Genomic DNA, 20514 nt, shown 5'->3' on the forward strand with positions numbered 1-20514 from the left:
ATAGCGGCCATTTCCCGCTTACATTGCCGTCCACTGCACTAATCGCACCGAAACGCACTTTTCATCACCACATTCACTCACGCCTTCTCCATTTTCTCGACCAAACACTCCTTACTCATCTCGTCTCGCTGTGCGCTTCTACGCTTTCCCTTTCCTTGCCCTTGCCCACGGGACGCCTCAACTAAGTTGACTCTTCGTCTTGTACGATTCCGCCGCCGTCGCCGCCGCCGCCGCCTCTTCCTTACCTTGACATACCCTACGGATTACTCCGCCAAGACCAAGAGACGCAAACAAGCCCAGTGCTCGAGACTCGGATCTCTCCTTTCCACAAACCATCGCAACCCCATCGGCATCACAGAGCTCATCGCATCCGCCAGCTCTCAGACTTGACGCAATTCCGTCCCAACTCTACTTTACCGCGGCCGCGGTCGAATACCTTTCCGCACTTCGTCACCCAAACTCTGTGGACTTGTTTCCTACCTCTCCTTTGTGAAGCTCAGACGCTCCGAAGCTACAGCGAATCCGCGTTCACAAATCCCGCGCCCAGCGCCGCTGTCGAAACATTTCCACTCGACGAAACCAACCCCTTCCCTTCCTCCCGCGTCTACCTCAATTTTTTGCCTTTCCCCGACCTGCCGCCCAATCTGAGTACCCGTCGCCATCCCAGTCCTGCGACTTTAGCTGCGCGAGACACCAGAGGCACCGTGCTCTGCAGACAGCCCACGAAAAAGAAACCCCAAGCCGTACGCCGCCCGCTAGCGCAAGGAATACAGCTCGACGACAGGAAAATCCACTACAGTCAGACCTTTGTTTTCCCTCCGCACTTGCTTCCAACAGAGCCGACAGGGCCCCGGTTTGAACCGCAAGGAACACTCTACGAGACATACGAAGCCACCTCAATCCCAGGATTCCCCCTTCAAATCGCTTGACGCTGCCTTTCTCTCTTCTCACAACCAACCCCATCTCGGCCCACCACCAAACACGACAACACAGCGTCGTCCACCGCATCATCCTTTGGTAAGTTTTTTTTCTTTGGTTCTTCCTCCCTGCTCCTATCCGCTCCGCCCCTTGGGATCGCCCTCATGCCGGTGCATCTGCAAGTCATGCCCAAGTCCCGTGCCCGCTGCCTTAATTGTCATGGTCCAGGTGCACTGACAACCCTCCTGCCAGTAGAGCCCCCAATCCGATGAAAACTTCCCACGTCACTCTGTACACCCTCAACGCATAATAACGTTTCATACGTCCCTGTTCTCGAATTGGTCCAGAGTGCTGGGATACAGGCATATACGCAGGCCAGGTCCCCGTCGACACTCGTGGTTTTCGGACGAATACAACCCACGCGAAAGACGTCCCTTTCTTATCGACGTAATCAACATCCCGACGATCACCCACCCCCTTCCACCCTCCGAGTTCATGGACCGGCCAATTTCTCGACTGCTCTCGACAATCTAGAAGGCTGCTTGCCCAACTCGGGACTTCGTAGTTGCGTACGGATCACGGCTCCTTCCCTTCAATTATTCAACGACATGGCGACTCTCCCACGGCCGGCCCGGCCGTCGAATGGCCCGCCAACCATGGCCCTGCCCGCTCTTCCTGTACCCAAAACGAGAAAAAGTACGGGGGGCATTCCCACGACAGCTTCCAGAGCGCCGTCAACACCAAACTCGAAAAGTGGCCTCAGAGCTCCCTCCGCTGGCTTCCTGCCTCCCACAACTCCCGCACCCACCTCGGCCCTTCCGCAACCACGTACAGCCTCTGCCATGAGTAATTCTTCTGTGCGGACGTTGCGAAAGACAGTGAGCATCAACTCATTCCCCCAACCGCCCCGAGGCGACAATCGCATCAGTAGCCTCCCCCCGAGTCCACTTGGTGCTGACTCCTCACGGAACTCCACTCGCAAGTCAAAGGGCTCTGTAGCGTCCACGTATTCGCAAAGCAACGGCGCACCGAGTCTGTTGAACAACAGTGCCGAGGGCAAGTCAATATCAAGCGCAAGTGTGCGTATGTCCGATGGCCTCATTAGCATTTCTTCGCCGCCCCAAAGTCGAAGCTCTTCTGCCCAGGACTCGTATTCAACTTCCGCGACGACGTATGATGACCCTATCGATGGAATGGCAGCAAAATCCTCATCTGACGGCAGCAGTGATAAGAGAGGTTCCAAACTAGACGGCAAGGGTAATGTGATTGTCAGTGTGAGAGTGCGGCCAGATGCGAGCGGAAACGAGAACACCAAAGCCGAGGGCGAGTGGATGGTTGATGGACGCAAGTCTCTTGTTGCTTATAGAGGAAAGGAAGGCGGAGACTACTTTTATGGTGAGATTTTGTTGCTCCGTAAACCTTCGCACGCTCTTCTAACCCAAGATTTCAGATAATGTTTTTACAACACACGACGACAACAGCCGAGTATACGACTGCCTAGCAAAACGTCTAGTCCGCCGTGTGATGGAAGGCTATCACGGAACGGTTTTCGCCTACGGTATGACTGGTACCGGAAAGACGTTTTCGATGCAAGGAACCGCCTCTTCGCCTGGTGTGATCCCACTCGCCATCACAGATATCTTTTCCTACATCAGAGAGACACCATCCCGCGAATTCCTGCTTCGTGTCAGTTATTTGGAAATCTACAACGAAAAAATTCACGACTTGCTTAGTATGTCGACTGGGCCCGGCGCACCCGCTGGTGGGCAAGAGGAAATCAAGTTACGCGAAGACAGCAAACGCGGTGTTTACGCCAGTCCCTTGAAGGAAGAGATTGTTCAGAGTCCTACCCAGCTTCTCAGGGTAATTGCGCGTGGAGACCAAGCGCGGAGGACTGCAAGCACCCAGTTTAATGCGAGGAGCTCCCGAAGTCATGCAGTCGTACAAATCGTGGTGGAGAGCCGAGAGCGAATACCAGGGAACCCCGGAGGTGGCGACAGCAAAAGATCAGGAATGCTACCCGGCGGTGTGCGAGTCTCAACACTGAGCTTGATCGATCTCGCTGGATCCGAAAAGGCTGCCGAGTCTAAAGAGCGAAGGACTGAGGGCTCGCACATCAACAAGAGTTTGCTCACTTTGGGCACTGTTATCTCCAAGCTCTCTGAGCACAAGGACAAGGATGGAAAGGCAGCCGACAAGGATGGGAAGCATCTGCCTTATCGCGACAGCAAGCTGACCAGGCTTTTGCAAGGCGCATTATCAGGCGGATCGCTGGTGAGCATTCTTTGCACTATTCAGATTGGAGCGGCTGGCAGTGCTGCGTCTTCGAACTCCCACACATCAGAGACGATCAATACCCTCAAATTCGCCTCCAGAGCAAAGAACAATATCGTCAGTCATGCCAAGAAGGCGGAAGAGGCTCTCGGAAGCGGTGGTGATGGCGGCGCGAGAGTCCTTCTGGAGCGCTACCGCATGGAGATCCTTGAGTTACGGCAACAGCTCGACACACAAGCCAAGGAAAAGAATGCAAAGTATGCCGAGGAAGAAAGAGAGCGAGACGTCTTGGAGGAGAAGGCCCGTGAACTTGAGGCTGAGCATCGGCATGAAGAGCAAATGCTCGAAATGCAGCTGGCTCGCACAGCGCTCAAGGAACGGATCGATCACCTCAACCGTCTGATCTTGAGTTCCAAATCAATCGGCGTCAATGTCAGCGGCTCTTACAGCGCCCTGGGCATTCACCCTCGGTCCTCAATGGCATCAGCAAGATCATCATTGGCCACGTCTAATGGCGGCAGGCCACTTCTCGAAAGGACAGCATCAATGACATCGGCGTCATCGACTATAGGCCGTCGCTCTAGCGGCCGATCGAGTGGAGGACATCGTCAATCTAGTGGCGAAGGAGGGATTGTAACAGACGATGACAGCATTGGCGAATATGGTGATGGAAGCGCTTCTCTATCAGCTCAGAACCGCGCCCTGCAAGCCGACTTGGCAGACAAGACAAGATACATCCAGACGCTAGAGAAACGGCTCATGCAGGCACGAAGGGCCAGTTCTTCGAGGACTTCAGTTGGCTTCTCCGCCCCGAATAAGGGCATCATGGTCGGAGAAGACCACAGTGTGTCAACGCTATTGCGGGAGAAGGACGCCGAAATTGCAGAGCTTCGGGCTCGACTAGACGACAAGGATCGTATGTTGGGTGCGCTTCGGTCTGCAGCGCGATCTCGGGATACTGCAGAGGGCCACATCGATGGCAGGACATCGGCTCTTTACGAACACAGCCCACCACCGACGGTGAACCCGCCACCAGCACCATCCGCCGCCCACAACACTCCTCGCAACCGTACCAAGAGCGTCGATGAGATGAGCAAGATCCTGGATGAGATGATCCAGGACCGCGTCGAAACGGGCCATCTCGTGAAGGGAGCACGAGGAAGCATTCGCGTCGTGAGCGATCGTAAACTTGAGGTGCATCCAGAGTTGCCTGCAAATCTCGAGCCCCTCAGGAAGGCAGCATCGTTTGATGAAACCCACAAGGTCTCGGTCGTGGGCATGTGAGAGAAGGCCTCTTCTGTCCGAGGTATTAGTTTCGACGTTTATATCTGATAGTGGGAATGGTTGGACTTCGCGAAGGTGCCTCACGAGGCCACAAAGGCGTTCAGGAAAGATCGACAACGATCTGGTTTTGTTTTTTTCCTTCTTATACCCTACACTTTACTTCGCCGCTGTCGCTGGCCGGAAGGACGGCGGTTTAAGTCACCCTCTTTCGACGTCAGCCGAGACTGTCGGTTTGTTTTATTAGCGTATTGATACGTCCACGAGAGAGGAGTCGGCAGAGATTTCAGGCACTACGACCTGGAGTGGTCTCAGTGCATTGGGTAGGCTCAGGATATTGATATTGGCAGTGAGTTCAAAGAAGGGTGGGAACAGCGACGAGGCCTGCCAGTGGCAGTTTAATATTGGATTGATGGATGATTATGATGGCTCACGTACATCAGAAAGCAGGCCTGGTCAGCTAGCTAATAACGGATGAGCGATTACGACATCCAGAAGAGAATACCATGATCCATCAGATGCCACCATCCTTCCCGTACCCATACCCGTGACCGTGACCATAGCCAAACAGAAGAGGTGATTTCTCGGTGCATTTGGTTTACATGCCCACGACGCGCGTGAAGACTCGACTGGGGAAACTAATGTGCCAACCGCAAGGACCCGTCACAGTGTGTCACGCTCTCACTTCGCGGATTGCTGCATCTTGTTTGCCACCCATTGTGACCACCGGTTCTGTTTGATGGCGACGCAGGTCGCCTCACGAGACGGGGTACTAGCCGGGACTTGGTTACCCAAGATTGCAGACTGGGAGAGAGGAAGGAGTACGACCGTTCAGAGAGGGGGGGGCGGGGGATGGCATACAGGGCGGTTCTCGACGCCGTATCGCGGGGGGAATTTGCCATGGGCGTGTTAGTCGCGATGTCAGATCAAGGCGTCTTAGTTCAACCCTAGCGTGAGTTTCTCATCTTAGTTCTCATCTCATGCAAATGAGTACTCTAGATTCTCAACGGCAACGTAGGAAACTTATCACGGGCCATCACAAAGTCAACAGCACATCATCACATGGCCCATCACAAAACAGTAATCTCGGCGATTCCTGACCATCAATTTCCAAAGTGCTTTCTTGGGGGGAAGCAAACAGAGTTTTACGGGATGGGAGGTTCTTCCCAAGATGGCAGTTTGACGAGGCGGATCGGAAGAGGGGGCGTGAGCTTGGGGCGGGCGCGGGAAACTTCGAGGAGCTTATTTTTAGTTCTGCTTTCCTCGCTGATTTTGAGATTTTGAGATGGGAATATGGTTGGGGCGAGAGGCTAGATGGCTTAGTCGAAAAGAGTAGAGAGGGGGATGCCTGTGATGGCCAGCAGAAAAAAAGGAGAGCAAAAATGCCAAAGAGCATGAAGCTTGTTGGTGGTGGTTTTGAAGTTCCTCCCGTGTGGCTAAGGGGTTTGAGTACGGAGAGATCGCGGCGTGGCGGCAAGGGACGAGACCCGACGGACGGAAGTGGCGGGCGCACGGTTGGGAGCGAGCACGGGCGCGTGGGAGCGTTGGGATGTAATTTGGATTGATGGTGTTGATGACTGATTGTACTTTTGGTGAGATTTGGAAAAGCTGCTGGATAGACAGTTGTTTGGTTGGCGTTTGGAAGGAGGCTGAATGGGACAGGGACACGGTTTCGAGAGTTGATGTGAGGGAGCGGGCTGATTTGAGTTTCCGATGATGGGTTTTGACTCGGATGAAGCCTTGAAAGCCTTGGAGGTAGGGATCATGCCTCTTTCGTTTTCGTTATTTTCTTTTTTTCCTTCTTGTTCATCTTGGTTTCCCATGGGGCTTTAGGCTTCTCCATCATCAATCTTGTGATGGGTCGTTTGGTGTTTGTTGGTGTAAACTCTGAATAGAGACAATGACTTGTCATTGACGTGTGCGCCTTGTGATGGAGTCTTTCTTTCTCAGTCTGAACAGGGGACGGTCGGGAGTGGGTTTGCGATGTCCGTCGTTTCCCTGGTTGCCTGCCGGGCACGGGCATGGGCGCGGCAGTGCTGCGCTGCGTGATTGACGACGATGGATCGCAATATCAAAATTTGTTTTGATATGACGCAAATGGGGACTTGTACCCCCAGTCCCGAGTACCGACTATGGTGATCTGCAGAAAAAAGGACGAAACCTAAATTGTCGGTCATGACTCTCTGTCTCTTGTCAATCACTGATCATTCGACCAGTTGTTGACCTCTTTTCTCTGACTCTCCCTGACTCTCTCGTGGAGCCGTGTCTCTCAGCTGCCGTCTGTCTGTCTCGGTTTGTGGGTATAATTGCTGATCCTTTTGGGTGGTGTCTGGACGATCCTGTGACGGAGCACAACGATGCTGTGTTTGGTCAGTTGAAGAAGTTGCTTGCTACCTCCTGCCTTCGTGAGAGATCACACAGTTCCAAGAGGGGTACGCAGTAGGTGATACGACATTGTACCATTTATCCGTCTCACGATAGTGATGGTGATGGTGACGTCTTGTTTTACAGCTTGCTGTGTATTTTACCTTTTGCTTCGCTGATTTCCTCGTAATTGGGCCATACTCCAAGGTTTCAACGGCGCGGGCGGGAAAGCCGAGCTAAGATGCCACTTTAAAAAGTGCTCTGCGTGACAGCGAGCAAGGTACCAGGAGTCCAGGACGGCGGATCCCGCGCGCGCGGGGAGGAAAACAAAATGAAGTAGAGCAGATTTTCTCTTTCCAACGGCCTGGTGTATACTCCGTATGACAACGCTCAGTAACCCAGTCGGTGCAGTGCCTTTTCCCTCTGTTTTTTCGTGCTCGGAATTGACCCAAGATTGGGGGATCCAGAAAGGGGTCGCGACAGGGGTGTAAGATCCCCATCTTTGATGTCCACGTGCGGCCTTCTGGATTTGGGAACGCGGATGTTTGTGTGTGTGTGTGTGTATGTGTGTGCGCGCCTCGAATCATGACATATTGTTGCCTACGAGTCCGAACCTATTGCGGCGGCTCTGTACCCTTGTAACGTGCAGATGCAGATGCAGGAGCGCGTTGATGATACGGACTTGCGAGAGGGGAGCCGAGCGGACGGGATGAGAAGACTTCGCACGAGTCAAAGATTGAGGGTGAAGAGACGGTGGGAAAAGGAGCCACAAAGCGGTCCCGCAATCCCCATCACAAATATCCCGAAGGACCATCTTATGACCTTTTTGGGAATGAGCGAACTGGAGCGGCGCTTGACCATGAGTTGACACTCGTGGCACTGGAGAACGCGCTTTCAGATTTTTGAGAAAGGAAGTGATGACCGTCTTCGGGAGAAGGTCCGGGAGGAATAAGATGGAGGTACGATGGAGGAGCGGCGACCGAGATGCCCAATGGGAGGCCGGAGATGGGAGTAACAGCGCCGAAAGGAGAAGAAGACGTTGCGGAAGGCACTAAGTACGCCTTTTCATTGGTTTGCTAGAATGGGGAGGGGCGGATCTCATCCGAGGACCCCTGCGGCTCAGGGACACGAGAATGCGGGCTCTGACTGGCTGCTTCATCCCCCCAGAGATTCTGAAACGTGCTAAAATCGTGACCGGCGACCACATGAGGTGGGGAGGGGAAGGAATTTGGGAAGCTGCGACTGAACAGTGACCACACCTAGGTACTTTCACTCTTTCTCAGCAAGCACCAAGTTATTGACACCTACGGAGTACTTTGTGTGGATGGCATATGCACAATACCAGGAAAATACTTGCGCGGCGGGTAACCCTTGAACCATCGGCTTCCTTTTTGGGAACTTACTCAGCGCGTACTCGACCGGTCCCTGCAAACCAGTCAACCAGTGTTGCAGATGCGGTGCACGCAGCTCCCCCTTCTGACCTCGGTCTCCTCTTGGAGGCGAATTGTCCACTTCTCTTATGGAGTACGGCTAGGTTGGTTTGGGGCTCGCCGTTGGGCTCCGTCTGTCAAGGTTGGTCTCGAAAAAGCTACTGTCCACTTTTCATGGTGTTGCAATGCTTGGCCGCGAGGTTCCGACTTTCGCGAAACCCCCCATGCGAAATACAACGCCAACCGTCCATCCGCCCGTCACAATGTAGGGACGTAGTCGACTGTTGTTGGGGCTCTTTGGCATCTGCTTGGGTTCAACCGTGTGGTCACTGCTGCGGGATCGCCTTGGGTATGACGATCCCGTGGGATCTCCCTCGCTTCTTGCTTCTTCTGGCTCCCTGGCAATAGTGAGAGCAGCATCGGAGCAATGACACGACGTGAAAGGGCCAGCTGAAGATGAGGGGCTTGAGGGGAAACCCTGGACTGACTTTCTATTCGGGGGTCGATCATGATGCTGCAAGAATCAGAAACTCCGTCCCGCCCAGCCTTGGACGATCTGCTACTACTGTTGCTCTCACTGCTGTAAGGTAGCCTGTAACTGCTGCTCCCTCCACCATGGAACCTCGCACTGCCACGCGGCTGCTTCGGTTCATCGTTTCGCAGTTGGGTTCTCTGGGGTGCTCAGCTGTTGACAATGGTCAATCGTCATACCTTACGTCGAGCACACCGGGTTTGACGCATTTCGTTGGTCCACTTCATCCCCGCCGTTGCAATTGAGCCAGAATAGGGCAGAGACAAAAGCAGGACGATCAGGCTGAATGCCAAAGACCGCTGGATTGGATTATTTTTGACACCAGATGCCCCAGACTTTTCATTCCCTCTCAAGTCTTAACCGGACTTGGTCAGAAAGAAAGTGTGAGAAACATAGTCTTTGTCCATTGTTGCAAACGCAAGGCCCGTCGCCACACCCGAGTTTCTTTTAGACGAGCACCACCACGGCCCCAATACCACCACAGAAAACAAGAGGTCAAGGCATTGACAGCAACAGCTGACACCTCATCCCACGGACATTGACGCTGCAATTGCGCTTCACTTGTACACAACACGACACCTCCTAGACTCCTAAGAGGAGCTCTGACACCTCTTGTCTCCCCAATCCTCCCGCCCTTCCCCATCTGCCCATCCTTCGGCCCATCTTTTTGCTCGGCACGCCGCACCCCCCCCCCTCCCCCTTCTCAACTTTCGCCTCTGGGTTCTTCCCCCTTCTCGGCGCTGCTGAACCGGGTATCAAGTCAAAGGCCCGGACGAACAACTCATCGTCCCATCTTCGTCGTTCGCTTCTGCCCAATTACCACGCAGTACCGTACTCCCCCATCCTCTCGCTGTCATTCGAACTGGCATCGGATAGACTTTGTCCAAAAGCCGGGAAGCCAGAGCCAGAGCCTAGAGGGGAACACCAGGGCCGAACACAGGCAAAGACGGGGCACATTGTTGCAAACAATATACCACAGACCGCGGACGAGACAGCCGGTCCACGACGCACCCAGCAGCATTACATGACATACAAGACTGTTTCGGCACGCCGGCGTCCAATCCAGTCTATTAAGTAGTCGTCTCTCTACCCTCCCGACTTTCCCTTACAGCAACGGCTGCAGCTCGATCCAGTGTCTCCCGCTCCATGCGCAACGTCCGGCCGAACAGACGGGGCACCACCAGCCTTTTGAGTCCACCACTGCTTCAAGCTCCCACTCCAACCGAACCCTGGTCTCTGATGATCGCCGCCAAGACCCACCATCAGTCATTTACTTCACGCAGTTGATCGCACTTTTCATCCTTTTCGGTTGTCTCCTTTGGGTCCCCTTGGGTCCTTTTTCACTGCGTTCTCTGCTTGACTTTGGACAAGGGTCGGCCACTTTCTGCGTAGCCGCTGGATACCTTTAAGCTCCTGCAGCTGCTACCCTGGAGGCTACGGAGCATCCGTACTGAGTGTTCGTACCTTGCCTTGAGTCTTGACCCCAAAAGAAGAAGTTGGCCGAGTCTGCCTCACCTTGCTCTGTCCCTCGCTCTCTGCCCACGACCTTACTTCTATCCCCGCCTCCCCCGGTTTCTTCACCATACCTTTCTTCTTCCTTCAGACCTGACCCGATCGCGCCCCCGGCCTCGGTCTCGTTCTGTACGCGGAACGCTGCATTACTCGTCTTCCACCGCGCTGGCCACCGCATTGCCGTCTGCCCACGTCGACCTCCGATTCTGTGCGACCGTTGCTAGAACCGTTACTATCATGAACGCCTCCTAGAAGGAACAAGATTCTCTTGTCAATCACCAACTAGGCTCGAAGCCATCCGACACTCCTTTACTAAGACCCTCATAAGTCTATTTTCCATTCTGAAAGCTTCAAGCTCAAATTCTCTTACAAGATACCCATTGGGACCGCTACTTATTAGTGGACACGACCCCAAACAACGACGACTCTACGAATTCTACTTCTTTGGCATACCAACACTTTTTTTACTACCCCGTTGCTTATAATGCGAGCAAACATGCCAGCTCCTCTGGATCTCAGCAAGTCCAAGCTGTCGATTTCCGACCCGCGGATGAACCTGCGACGATCTGCCTCACATACGGGTAACACCAACTACGAGAAGATTCCGCTGTCCGCCACCTCGTCCCGCTTCAGCTTCAACCACCTGCTCTTCTCGTCGCCGCCACCATCCCCAAGCTTACCGGCCCTCATCCCACCTCCCCGAAAATCACCCATCCACCCGCGACCCAGTCGCGTATTTCGATTCACGTTCTGGTTTGCATTCGGAGCGCTTTTCCTATACTTTGCAACCTTCCCTTTCCGGAGCATATTCGGCGTGCCGAAGCTCAACTTGCCTCACCTTGGCAAAAACGATGACTTTGAGATGGTTGGGCAAGATGATTTGCCAGACTTCCCAACTCCAATCGTCATCACCGACAAAAGTGGCAAATCGAAATGGACCGTCTCGATCCCCCCGAGTTACGACTTCCCATTATCAGTGAAGGAATATGGAGACATGTGCAGCAAGTGCCGTGAGGTGGCTGCCCGTGTGAGGGATATGCGCCACCGGTCTCAGGTCACCGACCAGAACCTCTTGAGCAACGATGCTCCGGCCGATCCATACTTCATCGATGTTACGGAGGCTCAGGAATCAGGTCTTCTCCCGGATTTTGCCACTAGCCAATGGCCGAGCAAGGGCCAGGGCCGAGACGGAGACCTCGTCGGAGAGAACAAGGACTCTTTGGTTGAGAAGCCTGTTTGCGAGAGGTCAATGACTTTCGTATTGGAGACTGAAGACGCAGGAATCGGACACTCTATTATGCAGCTTTGGACGTTTTACGGGCTTGCACAGAGACAGGGCCGAGCCTTCTTCATCGACGACTCCCGGTGGGCGTATGGCAAATACACCGACATCTTCCAACCGCCTCCCATTCCCAACTGCCGCCCTCCACCACGTCATGAGATGATTCCCTGCCCTCCTCGAGCTCGCCACTTGGTGGTCACCTCGGAAACAGCCAAGTCTCTTTGGGCTGGTTCTTTGAGCAAACCCTATGCCGATTTCCGTGCACAGGACGAGGAAGGCCTTCGCGAACTGTTTGACCTCGCGCACGACGGCTACCGGGCACTCTTTGATCTCAACAAGGATGATACCCAGTACGTCATCAACAGAGTCAAGGAAGTCAAGACCAAGTCTCTCACAGGAGACGCCAACCCCAACGACGGCCTTGTAGTTGGTGTGCATATTCGACATGGAGATTGTCACCCGTTGGAATACAAATACCGCGGCACTTACATCCCGATGGAGATCATCGCCAACCGTGCCCAGGAGATCATCGAGGCCAACTACAACAACACCGGTAGAGATGGTGCAGACGACAAACTTGCCAAGAAGCAGTCGCTGATTGTCCTGGCATCCGATGACCCGACCGTGTACGACTCTGAGGACTTCAAGGGCTCGGTGCGTGCTCAAGAGCAGATCCGTCTCGCTTCCAAACAGGAGACCCACAAACCCGCCACGGACAAGCACGTCATGCACCGTTTCGAGGACGAGTCTTTTGGATGGGAGGGCGGTTTCTTTGCGGCGATGTTCTGGAACCTCGGTCTCTCTTCAATGAGCGCGTCCAACGCTGCAACGGCAAAGAACATGCAACTGGCTCCCTCGGCCGAGACTCTTCGACTGCGCGGCTACATTGGTCGCGCGTACATGATGGACCTTGCTGTGCTCGCCAGCGCCAGCGACGCGATTGTCTGCACGGTCAGCGCCATGGGCTGCCGCCTGCTTGCCGTTATGATGGGCTGGGAATCAGCCATGGAGGCACACAATTGGGTCAACGTCGACGGGCCTTATGGATGGACCGGTATGTCCTTCTAGGCTACCCCGATGACTGCCGCGTGCATTTCTACAAGAACAACAAAGGAAGGGCATGTATGGCTTGCATAGTTCGAGCCATGAGGAAAGCATTCAATCATTTTTTCATCATTGCATGGTTCCCGGTGTTTACGGCGTCCAAAGCAAACAAAGGCAAAAAGTACCTTGCTTGTTTCACTTTTTCTTTTCCCTCTTGTTTTCTGGTGCGGATTCTTCTTTTCTGGGTTTCACAAAAAAGAAAAGAGATACCTCTGCAGTTTGATTTGTTTATATCAAACCAACTGCATGCATTCAAGGCTGGCGGATGGCCATGGCCGACGGTCGTTACTGCATCAACTAATTATACTACACCCAAAACAACCATACAAACATCAAGCAATAAAAGCGGCAGGCTCTATAGTCTAGACGCTAGAAAGCAAGAAATCAATGTCTCAAGGAAGACATCATTCTCAACCTTAGCTTGTTCGTGTGATTTGATCGTGTCTTGGTGAGTACTCATGCTGCTAAGGAAACTTGATCAGGTTGTTACGAGCTATGTGATAAACACCATCCGCCATACAGCACTCGTAACCTTTCATTCACATTGACCAATATCTTGACCTAGCGGTAATCTCCCGACCTTGTGGCTGTAAGTAAGATTGGTTCCATGAACAAGGATAGTAACACTTGGCACCGTGATATGTCAACTTTGCAACATGCTGTTCAGACAGGCTTTAAGAGCATTTTACTGCCTTGTCTGCGACAAGAGATTGTTGTTGCCTATGTTGAAAGTCTTTCTCATGTATTGAGACAGAAGGGTCGAGAACAGGGTATGGCATGCGTCATATTCTTGCCAGTCTTGTTTTTACTAGGAACTCTATAACAAGCATGTGATGAACCATGTGGACTTTCGTACGTCGCTTCTAGGTGCGTCGTCCGTCGCTAGCAAACGCTGCTACAGCTTTTCACAAACTCCGAAATGGCTACTTGGGTATTAACAGGCGACAGAAAAAGGCAATCAGGTGACGAATGTTTTCCACGATGGGCGATGGTCGTGGCTCAGGGACCATCCGGCCGAACGTGTTCAAACACAAGCGAGCTGACATTTTTACAAACCCTGTCCGGCCATACCAATCTTGCAAGCATAAGACTTTGTCCATATGGGCCTTATCAACTCGAAATGGTCAAGAGACGTGTCCTGCGATGACGGTTTAAATAGGAGACACAGTGCCGTGTAATCTTCGTCCCAGGCACAGAGAAATGTGTCGGATGGCAACTTGGCTGATCCCAGATTGCTGAGCGATTCGCCATCAGGTATCGGTGGGCGGTTAGCTGGCTTCGTGAGGTTAGCAAAACATCATTCAGGCGACAGACGTAGTAAACGGTTCAGAAGTCCCGGTCAGCCTTCGAGTTTGGTGACGCATTCTCCATAGAATATGCTTGCGATAGCTGATGATGATCGTCACGAAGTGTTGGAGGAATATTTTTCACGACAGCAGCAGCAATGAACAGGTTAAAAATGTTTTGCTTCAGTTCAAGTGCTTCAACGGCTGAATGGCCTCCTTTCTTCAAACGCGTCCAGCCAGCGAAAAGCTTTCGCTCTCATAAGAGAGCATAGACTCTTATAGCACTAGGACTTAGTTTACCGTCTGATTATCGCCCTTACCGACGCCATTGAGGCCTTTACCTATGTATTTCTATATTATTTATTAATGCCCTGTACTCCACTATCTTTTTATGTTGCTGACATGAAATCTACTCTAGTGCCCCGAGCCCGCAACCTCTCAACCAATAACATGGTTTTTGGATCGAGATTTCCTTGACCTGAAGGGTGTGTTCTCATTGTTAGCCCTTCCCCGTCTTGCCCTGGGTCTCGCGTAACGATGAGGCTGTCGGCGGTGTCTGATCATATACCGCTTGTATGGTATCTTCGTAACGCAGGGGTATAACACGAAAATTCTTCGCTTATATTCAGCTTATGGATGAGCTTGTTGTGGTGTTACACCACAGCAAGGCCGATACTGGTCTCTTTGAAGGTGATTTACTCCTGAAGGCACGCTACTAAATCATTGCCGCCGGCGCATGCGTCCAATATTTTGCTTCCGTCACCTGCGTTTGAGAAATTGACTCGGTCTCTCTAGTCATCGTATCCCTTTTACCCAAAGGCCTGGTTGGTAAAGCTGTAGAGTCTGTCGCTGCGTTGAGTCTTCAGCTTTGAAGATTGAAAGACAAGAGCCTAGCGCCTTTGATTTGTGAATATGCCAACGGTCAAAGCTTATACCATCCTCAAAAGTTGGCGTCGGAGTTGCTGCGAGCAACATAAATAGACACGATCAATTTGGCGCGATGACTTGCGTGCACCATGCGTCACCACTCAGCAAGTCATGAGCTAACAAGAGTTCAAGGATACTTCAGCAATGCTTCTTTCTACTTATCTATCATGATCAGTCAAAAGTGATCCTTGTTAACGGCACCCTGCTCGTCCTTCGCAGTAGGTAGACTGCCACTTGCTGTTTACCCACGACCCGGCAACAAGTGTAAAGCAGAGCTCGATCGCAGAGATCGTGTGTTCGTCTGGCTACTGCTGTCTAAGAAGATCTATGCTCGACAGGACGGTCGGCAAGGTGGCACCGCTTGCAGACATGTTGCAACAAAAATGATATTCCCATCTGGATGCAATATTGAGTATAGTGAGGCTCTACAGTGAATTCGAACGGATGTCGCTTTCCACTTAGTCGTCGAAACCTGGTGTGCAAGGATGTCTTGCTAAGACTGTTTGCGATACATCAGTCAGACGTTGCGACTACTCCTGTTCTGCTTGTGGCTCAAGACATTAGACTTCTAGCCCAGTGGGTTCTGGATGAGAGGAATGGACTCAAGGAGGGGTAAATAGCAGCCCCTCATCTATGTCTATGCTTATGTTTGAGATGATATGGGCTACCTCGTAGAGCAGACCTAAAACTTTCAAATGGACTCAGCTATTCACTGCCCTTGTGTAGCTGAAAACGTCGAGGATTAATATGAACGTGTATAAGAAATCAGTACGCGTTAGGAGGCGCAGGCACTGATAGTGGACATCGGGGAGGTGGACGGCATGAGCCGCTCGAGTTCTTATTCGGGTTGCCAGGGTTGTCAATTGAGCACATGTGAGTGGCCAGACAGTTTTCTCTGCTTCTCTGGTACCTGCCTCGGAAGGATTCGCAGATTTTCGTCAAACAAAGTGGAATGGATGGCGCGGATGGGCTGGGCTAGGGTGGGTTGGAAACAAATCAGAAGAAAGAAGAGGAGCCAGAGCAGAACCCCTGAAGATGGTAAAGAGGTAAAGAAGTTAACAACAGCAGCATGCAATGACAAAACTGACGACATCAGCGAGGCAATTTTGAAATGGCTTGATCGCGTTCAAAGGTGGTTTCCAGAGTCTGGGGAATTGGAGCACACATCGAATCATTCCCATCACCCATTGCTCGAATAGGCAGGGAGGGTCTCCAGATACGAATACGAACGGCCCGTCATTGGATGAGCTGCTGGTGCCACCGATTGGTCCCTCCCCTGTTCCCGATTTTCTGGCGCAACGTCCAACATGGACCAACGGGGACGCACAGGTGCTTCCGGTTGGAAAGGGGGCCACTGGGGGGCACCCTGGCATCTCAAGCAAACATGGGAAAGAAAGGGCAGAAAACAACAGTAAGAAGAGGTTGCGGTCCGGCTTTCTCTGCCACAATGCGCTAGGAACCTGACAGACGCCTCAAAATCAAGTCGTGTGGCCAGATGTCACAGCTTCTTGGCTCTACGACAATTTTTGACATGCGAAATGCTTGACCGCCTAACGATGGCCGCCGCGCAACCTTCCTTGCCTTGGATACTTAGGTACATTGGCTTAGCTGCCGGCTGGCTGGCTAGGTAAGGTGAGGTAAGGTAGGCGCACACAGACGTAAGGTAGTGGTGCTCCTTGGTTACGCAAAGAAAATGTGGAACCCAACAAAACGCGGCAGGTATCTAATCTCATTAATGGATAATTTAAAACCACTGCTGGACCCCCCTTCTCGATGCCTTCCACTTTCTTCGTGCCACTGATATTCGACTTGTGCGTGCGGTCACTACTCTCGAAAACACAGGCAAATTCGACAACTGCGCCAGATCATTTCGATTGACGCATTCTCCGTCTTCATACCCTCCACTGCCCAGTATGGGTCTCCTCCAAGAAGTTGCGGGACCGGTGTCCCAGCAGTTCCAGACTCTAGGAACTGCGTCGCAAGTCGGAATCGTCTTCGCCGCTGTCGTGGTCGTCTCCGTCATCCTCAACGTCGCAAACCAGATCCTCTTCAAGAACAAGAATGAACCCCCCATGGTCTTCCACTGGTTCCCCTTCATCGGCAGCACCGTCATCTATGGCATGGACCCCCCGGCTTTCTTCAAGGCCAACCGCGAAAAGGTATGCGCACCACCACCGAAACTTAGCTCTCACCTGTCTTATGTGGTCTCTTACTAACGTACTCTGCTCCCACAGTTTGGCGATGTCTTCACCTTCGTTCTCCTCGGCAAGAAGACCACGGTCGCTCTCGGCACTCAGGGCAATGACTTCATCCTCAACGGCAAGCTCAAGGATGTGAATGCTGAGGATATCTACACTGTTTTGACCACTCCCGTTTTTGGACGCGATGTTGTTTACGACTGCCCCAACGCCAAGCTCATGGAGCAGAAGAAGGTATGAGGACGGTCCAAACTCTGTTTGCGCAAAGTTGTATGTTGACAGGCTACGCGCCCCTCCAGTTCATGAAGATTGCCCTCACCACCGAGGCCTTCCGCTCCTACACCCCCATCATTGCCGACGAGGTTACCAACTACTTCAAGCGCAGCCCTGACTTCAAGGGCAAGTCTGGCGTCGTCAACCTGCCTCCCAAGCTGGCCGAGATCACCATTTTCACCGCCTCCCACGCTCTTCAGGGCGCCGAGATCCGCAACAAGTTCGACGAGTCCCTTGCCTCTCTCTACCACGACCTCGACATGGGCTTCACCTCCATCAACTTTGTGCTGCACTGGGCCCCTCTCCCCTGGAACAAGAAGCGTGATCACGCCCAGCGCACCGTTGCTCAGATCTACATGGACGAAATCAAGCAGCGCCGCGAGCAAGGCCGCACCGACGGACTCGATATCATGACCCATCTGATGAACTCTACCTACAAGAACGGCACAAAGGTTCCCGACCATGAGATTGCCAACATGATGATTGCCCTCCTCATGGCCGGCCAGCACTCCTCCTCGTCCACCAGCTCTTGGATCATGCTCCGTCTCGCCCAGTACCCTCAAATCATGGAGGAGCTCTACGAGGAGCAGGTCCGTGTTCTCGGCGCCGATCTTCCTCCTCTGACCTACGAAGACCTCGCCAAGCTGCCCCTCAACCAGGCCATCATCAAGGAGACTCTTCGCCTACACGCCCCCATCCACTCCATCATGCGCGCCGTCACATCTCCCATGCCCGTTCCTGGTACCAAGTTTGTCATTCCCACCAGCCACACCCTCCTCGCCGCCCCCGGTGTCTCTGGCTCTGATCCTGTTTACTTCCCCGAGCCCGAGGAGTGGAACCCTCACCGCTGGGACGCCGACTCTCCTATCGCCCCCAGACTTGGACGCCCCGAAGATGCCGACGACGAGAAGATCGACTACGGTTACGGCTTGGTTAGCAAGGGTGCCGGATCGCCTTACCTCCCGTTCGGCGCCGGTCGTCACCGCTGCATCGGTGAGCACTTTGCCAACCTGCAGCTGCAGACAATTACCGCCATAATTGTCAGAGAATTCAAGTTCCGCAACGCCGACGGTAGCAACAAGATCAACGGCACCGATTACGCCTCCCTTTTCTCACGGCCATTGGAGCCCGCCAACATCTACTGGGAGAAGCGCAACCCCTAGACGACGAGGGTTTATAAAGGAGGGTTTTTGGGTTGAGGACTGTACATTGCAAGCCATTATGACTATATATCACATGGTAAAGAGGGATAAAAGAGACTTAGACATGACAGCGCTACGGCGCCAGAAAGTGGCAGACTAGACGGTCACCACCGAATAATATTAATACAAAAGACCGTTATGACATCACGACTATTCATCCAACCGTCCATCCCACCAACCAGTGCTGATTATAGATAACTTCCTTACTATTGAAGATTTCGGAGAATAAATATGCACTTGGAATAGGGTTGACCAGCATTGATAGCTTGCGGGGTCGTGACATTACTGAGAGTGGTGATAACGACACCTGAGTGCGTCGCTAAGTGGTCCGGCTGATCGGCCTGGTTTGGTTTCAAGGTCAGTGCGGCGAACCTGGCAAGAACGTCTCAGACAGCTACAGCTATCCCCCTTCCGCCCTTCCCCTCGCATCCCTCCCCTCCCCTCACACTCATCCCAAAGCTGGAGCTTGAGCTTGAGCTTTTAATCTTTGACATTGTCACTGTCAAACCACTCTCGCACAATCGCCTTACGAACAGCCGCGTACCAAACGTGGGGTTTTGAGTTTTGCTCACTGATGTCGCATAACCAACATTGACTTACCCACAGACTGCTTTCCGATCTACCCGTCTCATATAAGAATCCCGTCGGGAATTCGCGACCACGACAGGATTAGGGGAACCCTTGAGCTCTTTGCGACGGAAGCACGCATTACTCGCATTACAACCAGGATCTACAGTCTTGTAAACGCAGAAGCCAAGACGTATACCAAACCCCCGGACGTTGCCAGAATGAACACGGAGGACGAAAACCTGGGACCCCTGGTCCGCCTATGGGGCCTCCGGACGGAGCAGCTCCCGGCGCCGAGCGCCACGACAGCAGACTTGGCGCCGTTTCTCATCGCCGTGCTCCAGGAAGCCGTTCCGTTCATCGACGCCGTGGCACCGAAGGACGGCACAGCGCGCCCCAACGAGTGGAAGGCCAAGGGCACAAAGACGTTTCCCGAGTCGACGGCGCCCGTGGAGCTGTACGAGCGCATCGTGCCGGCGGCGGAGCTGGAGAAGGAGGCGGCGAGGAACCAGTTGCCCAACAGCAGTTCGGTCGCGAGCGAGACGTGGGCGTGTCGGCGGAGCATCCACAAGGATCGGCCGGGCAAGGGGACGGCGGCGTGGGAGGAGTTTGTCAAGTGTTTCAAGGACGACCACGTCGAGGCCGAGAAGGCGTTTACGCCCAACGTGATGGAGGCGCGGGAGGCGCTCGCGTGGGATTGTAGCGGCATCGTCGTTGACGAGGGCGGGTTGTCGTGGGAGGATTTCAAGGTCGGGGTGTCGGAGATCAAGCACAAGCTCGGGATGCCGCTCAAGAATCGCGTATTCCCCGTGCTCATCATCTCAGCCAGGGCCAAGGGTGCGGTGGACGAGTTCGTTGTGGTGTCGATACCCGTTTCGGACCTGGCTGCGTCGGAGCACGGGAAGCTCGTTAAAGAGAAGGCTGTCGTTGTAGGCGCATACGTGAGCGTCGAGAGGGTTCGAAAGCTGCCGACGGGAGCTATTGAGTGGATTATGGCTACGGCGTCGGACGCGAAGGGGGTGTTGCCTGCGTGGATTCAGGCAAAGGCTGTCATTGGCGTTGTGGCCAAGGATGTTGCGCTGTTTTTGGGCTGGATTGCTGAGGAGCGGGAGAAAGGGACGAGCGTTGGGAAGTGGACCGCCGTCAAGGGGAACGGTGGCGGGAGTGAAGTTCCGAACCGCAAGCCGTCTATGACTTTGGAGGATGCTGAGTCTTCGATGCAGGGTGGTCGCACTTCGAGGCAGGGTGTGTCTTCAAGGAATGGGAAGGAGCCAGTGGCTGGAGGTACGAATGGAGGAGGATCGGGGACAAATGGCCAGGTCCACGCATGAGATGGGGTTTTGTCATGTTTCCAGTACGCGATA

General features: G+C 53.3%; 4 protein-coding genes across 4 annotated transcripts; all 4 read left to right on the forward strand.

The window, feature by feature from the left end:
- Window positions 1-1574: 1574 nt before the first annotated feature.
- On the forward strand, window positions 1575-4476 carry BDZ83DRAFT_747124 (kinesin motor domain-containing protein; the record flags this gene model as incomplete). The annotated part of the gene is made up of 2 exons (XM_060513383.1): window positions 1575-2313; window positions 2369-4476. The coding sequence occupies 2 exons, from the start codon at window positions 1575-1577 to the stop codon at window positions 4474-4476; spliced, it is 2847 nt and encodes a 948-aa protein (XP_060370860.1).
- Window positions 4477-10807: 6331 nt separating this feature from the next.
- On the forward strand, window positions 10808-12661 carry BDZ83DRAFT_565804 (uncharacterized protein; the record flags this gene model as incomplete). The annotated part of the gene is made up of 1 exon (XM_060503796.1): window positions 10808-12661. One exon carries the CDS (start codon window positions 10808-10810, stop codon window positions 12659-12661), a length of 1854 nt encoding a protein of 617 aa, XP_060370861.1.
- A 3962-nt stretch (window positions 12662-16623) lies between these two features.
- BDZ83DRAFT_600720 (eburicol 14-alpha-demethylase) lies at window positions 16624-18734 on the forward strand. The gene is made up of 3 exons (XM_060507051.1): window positions 16624-17069; window positions 17145-17342; window positions 17408-18734. Exons 1-3 carry the CDS (start codon window positions 16824-16826, stop codon window positions 18542-18544), a joined length of 1581 nt encoding a protein of 526 aa, XP_060370862.1. The 5' UTR covers window positions 16624-16823; the 3' UTR covers window positions 18545-18734.
- A 637-nt stretch (window positions 18735-19371) lies between these two features.
- On the forward strand, window positions 19372-20481 carry BDZ83DRAFT_747127 (uncharacterized protein; the record flags this gene model as incomplete). The annotated part of the gene is made up of 1 exon (XM_060513384.1): window positions 19372-20481. The coding sequence occupies one exon, from the start codon at window positions 19372-19374 to the stop codon at window positions 20479-20481; it is 1110 nt and encodes a 369-aa protein (XP_060370863.1).
- Window positions 20482-20514: the final 33 nt, after the last annotated feature.

This window comes from Colletotrichum acutatum, assembly GCF_030867785.1.
Source record: "Colletotrichum acutatum strain CBS 112980 chromosome Unknown BDZ83scaffold_5, whole genome shotgun sequence".
Lineage (NCBI taxonomy): Eukaryota > Fungi > Ascomycota > Sordariomycetes > Glomerellales > Glomerellaceae > Colletotrichum > Colletotrichum acutatum.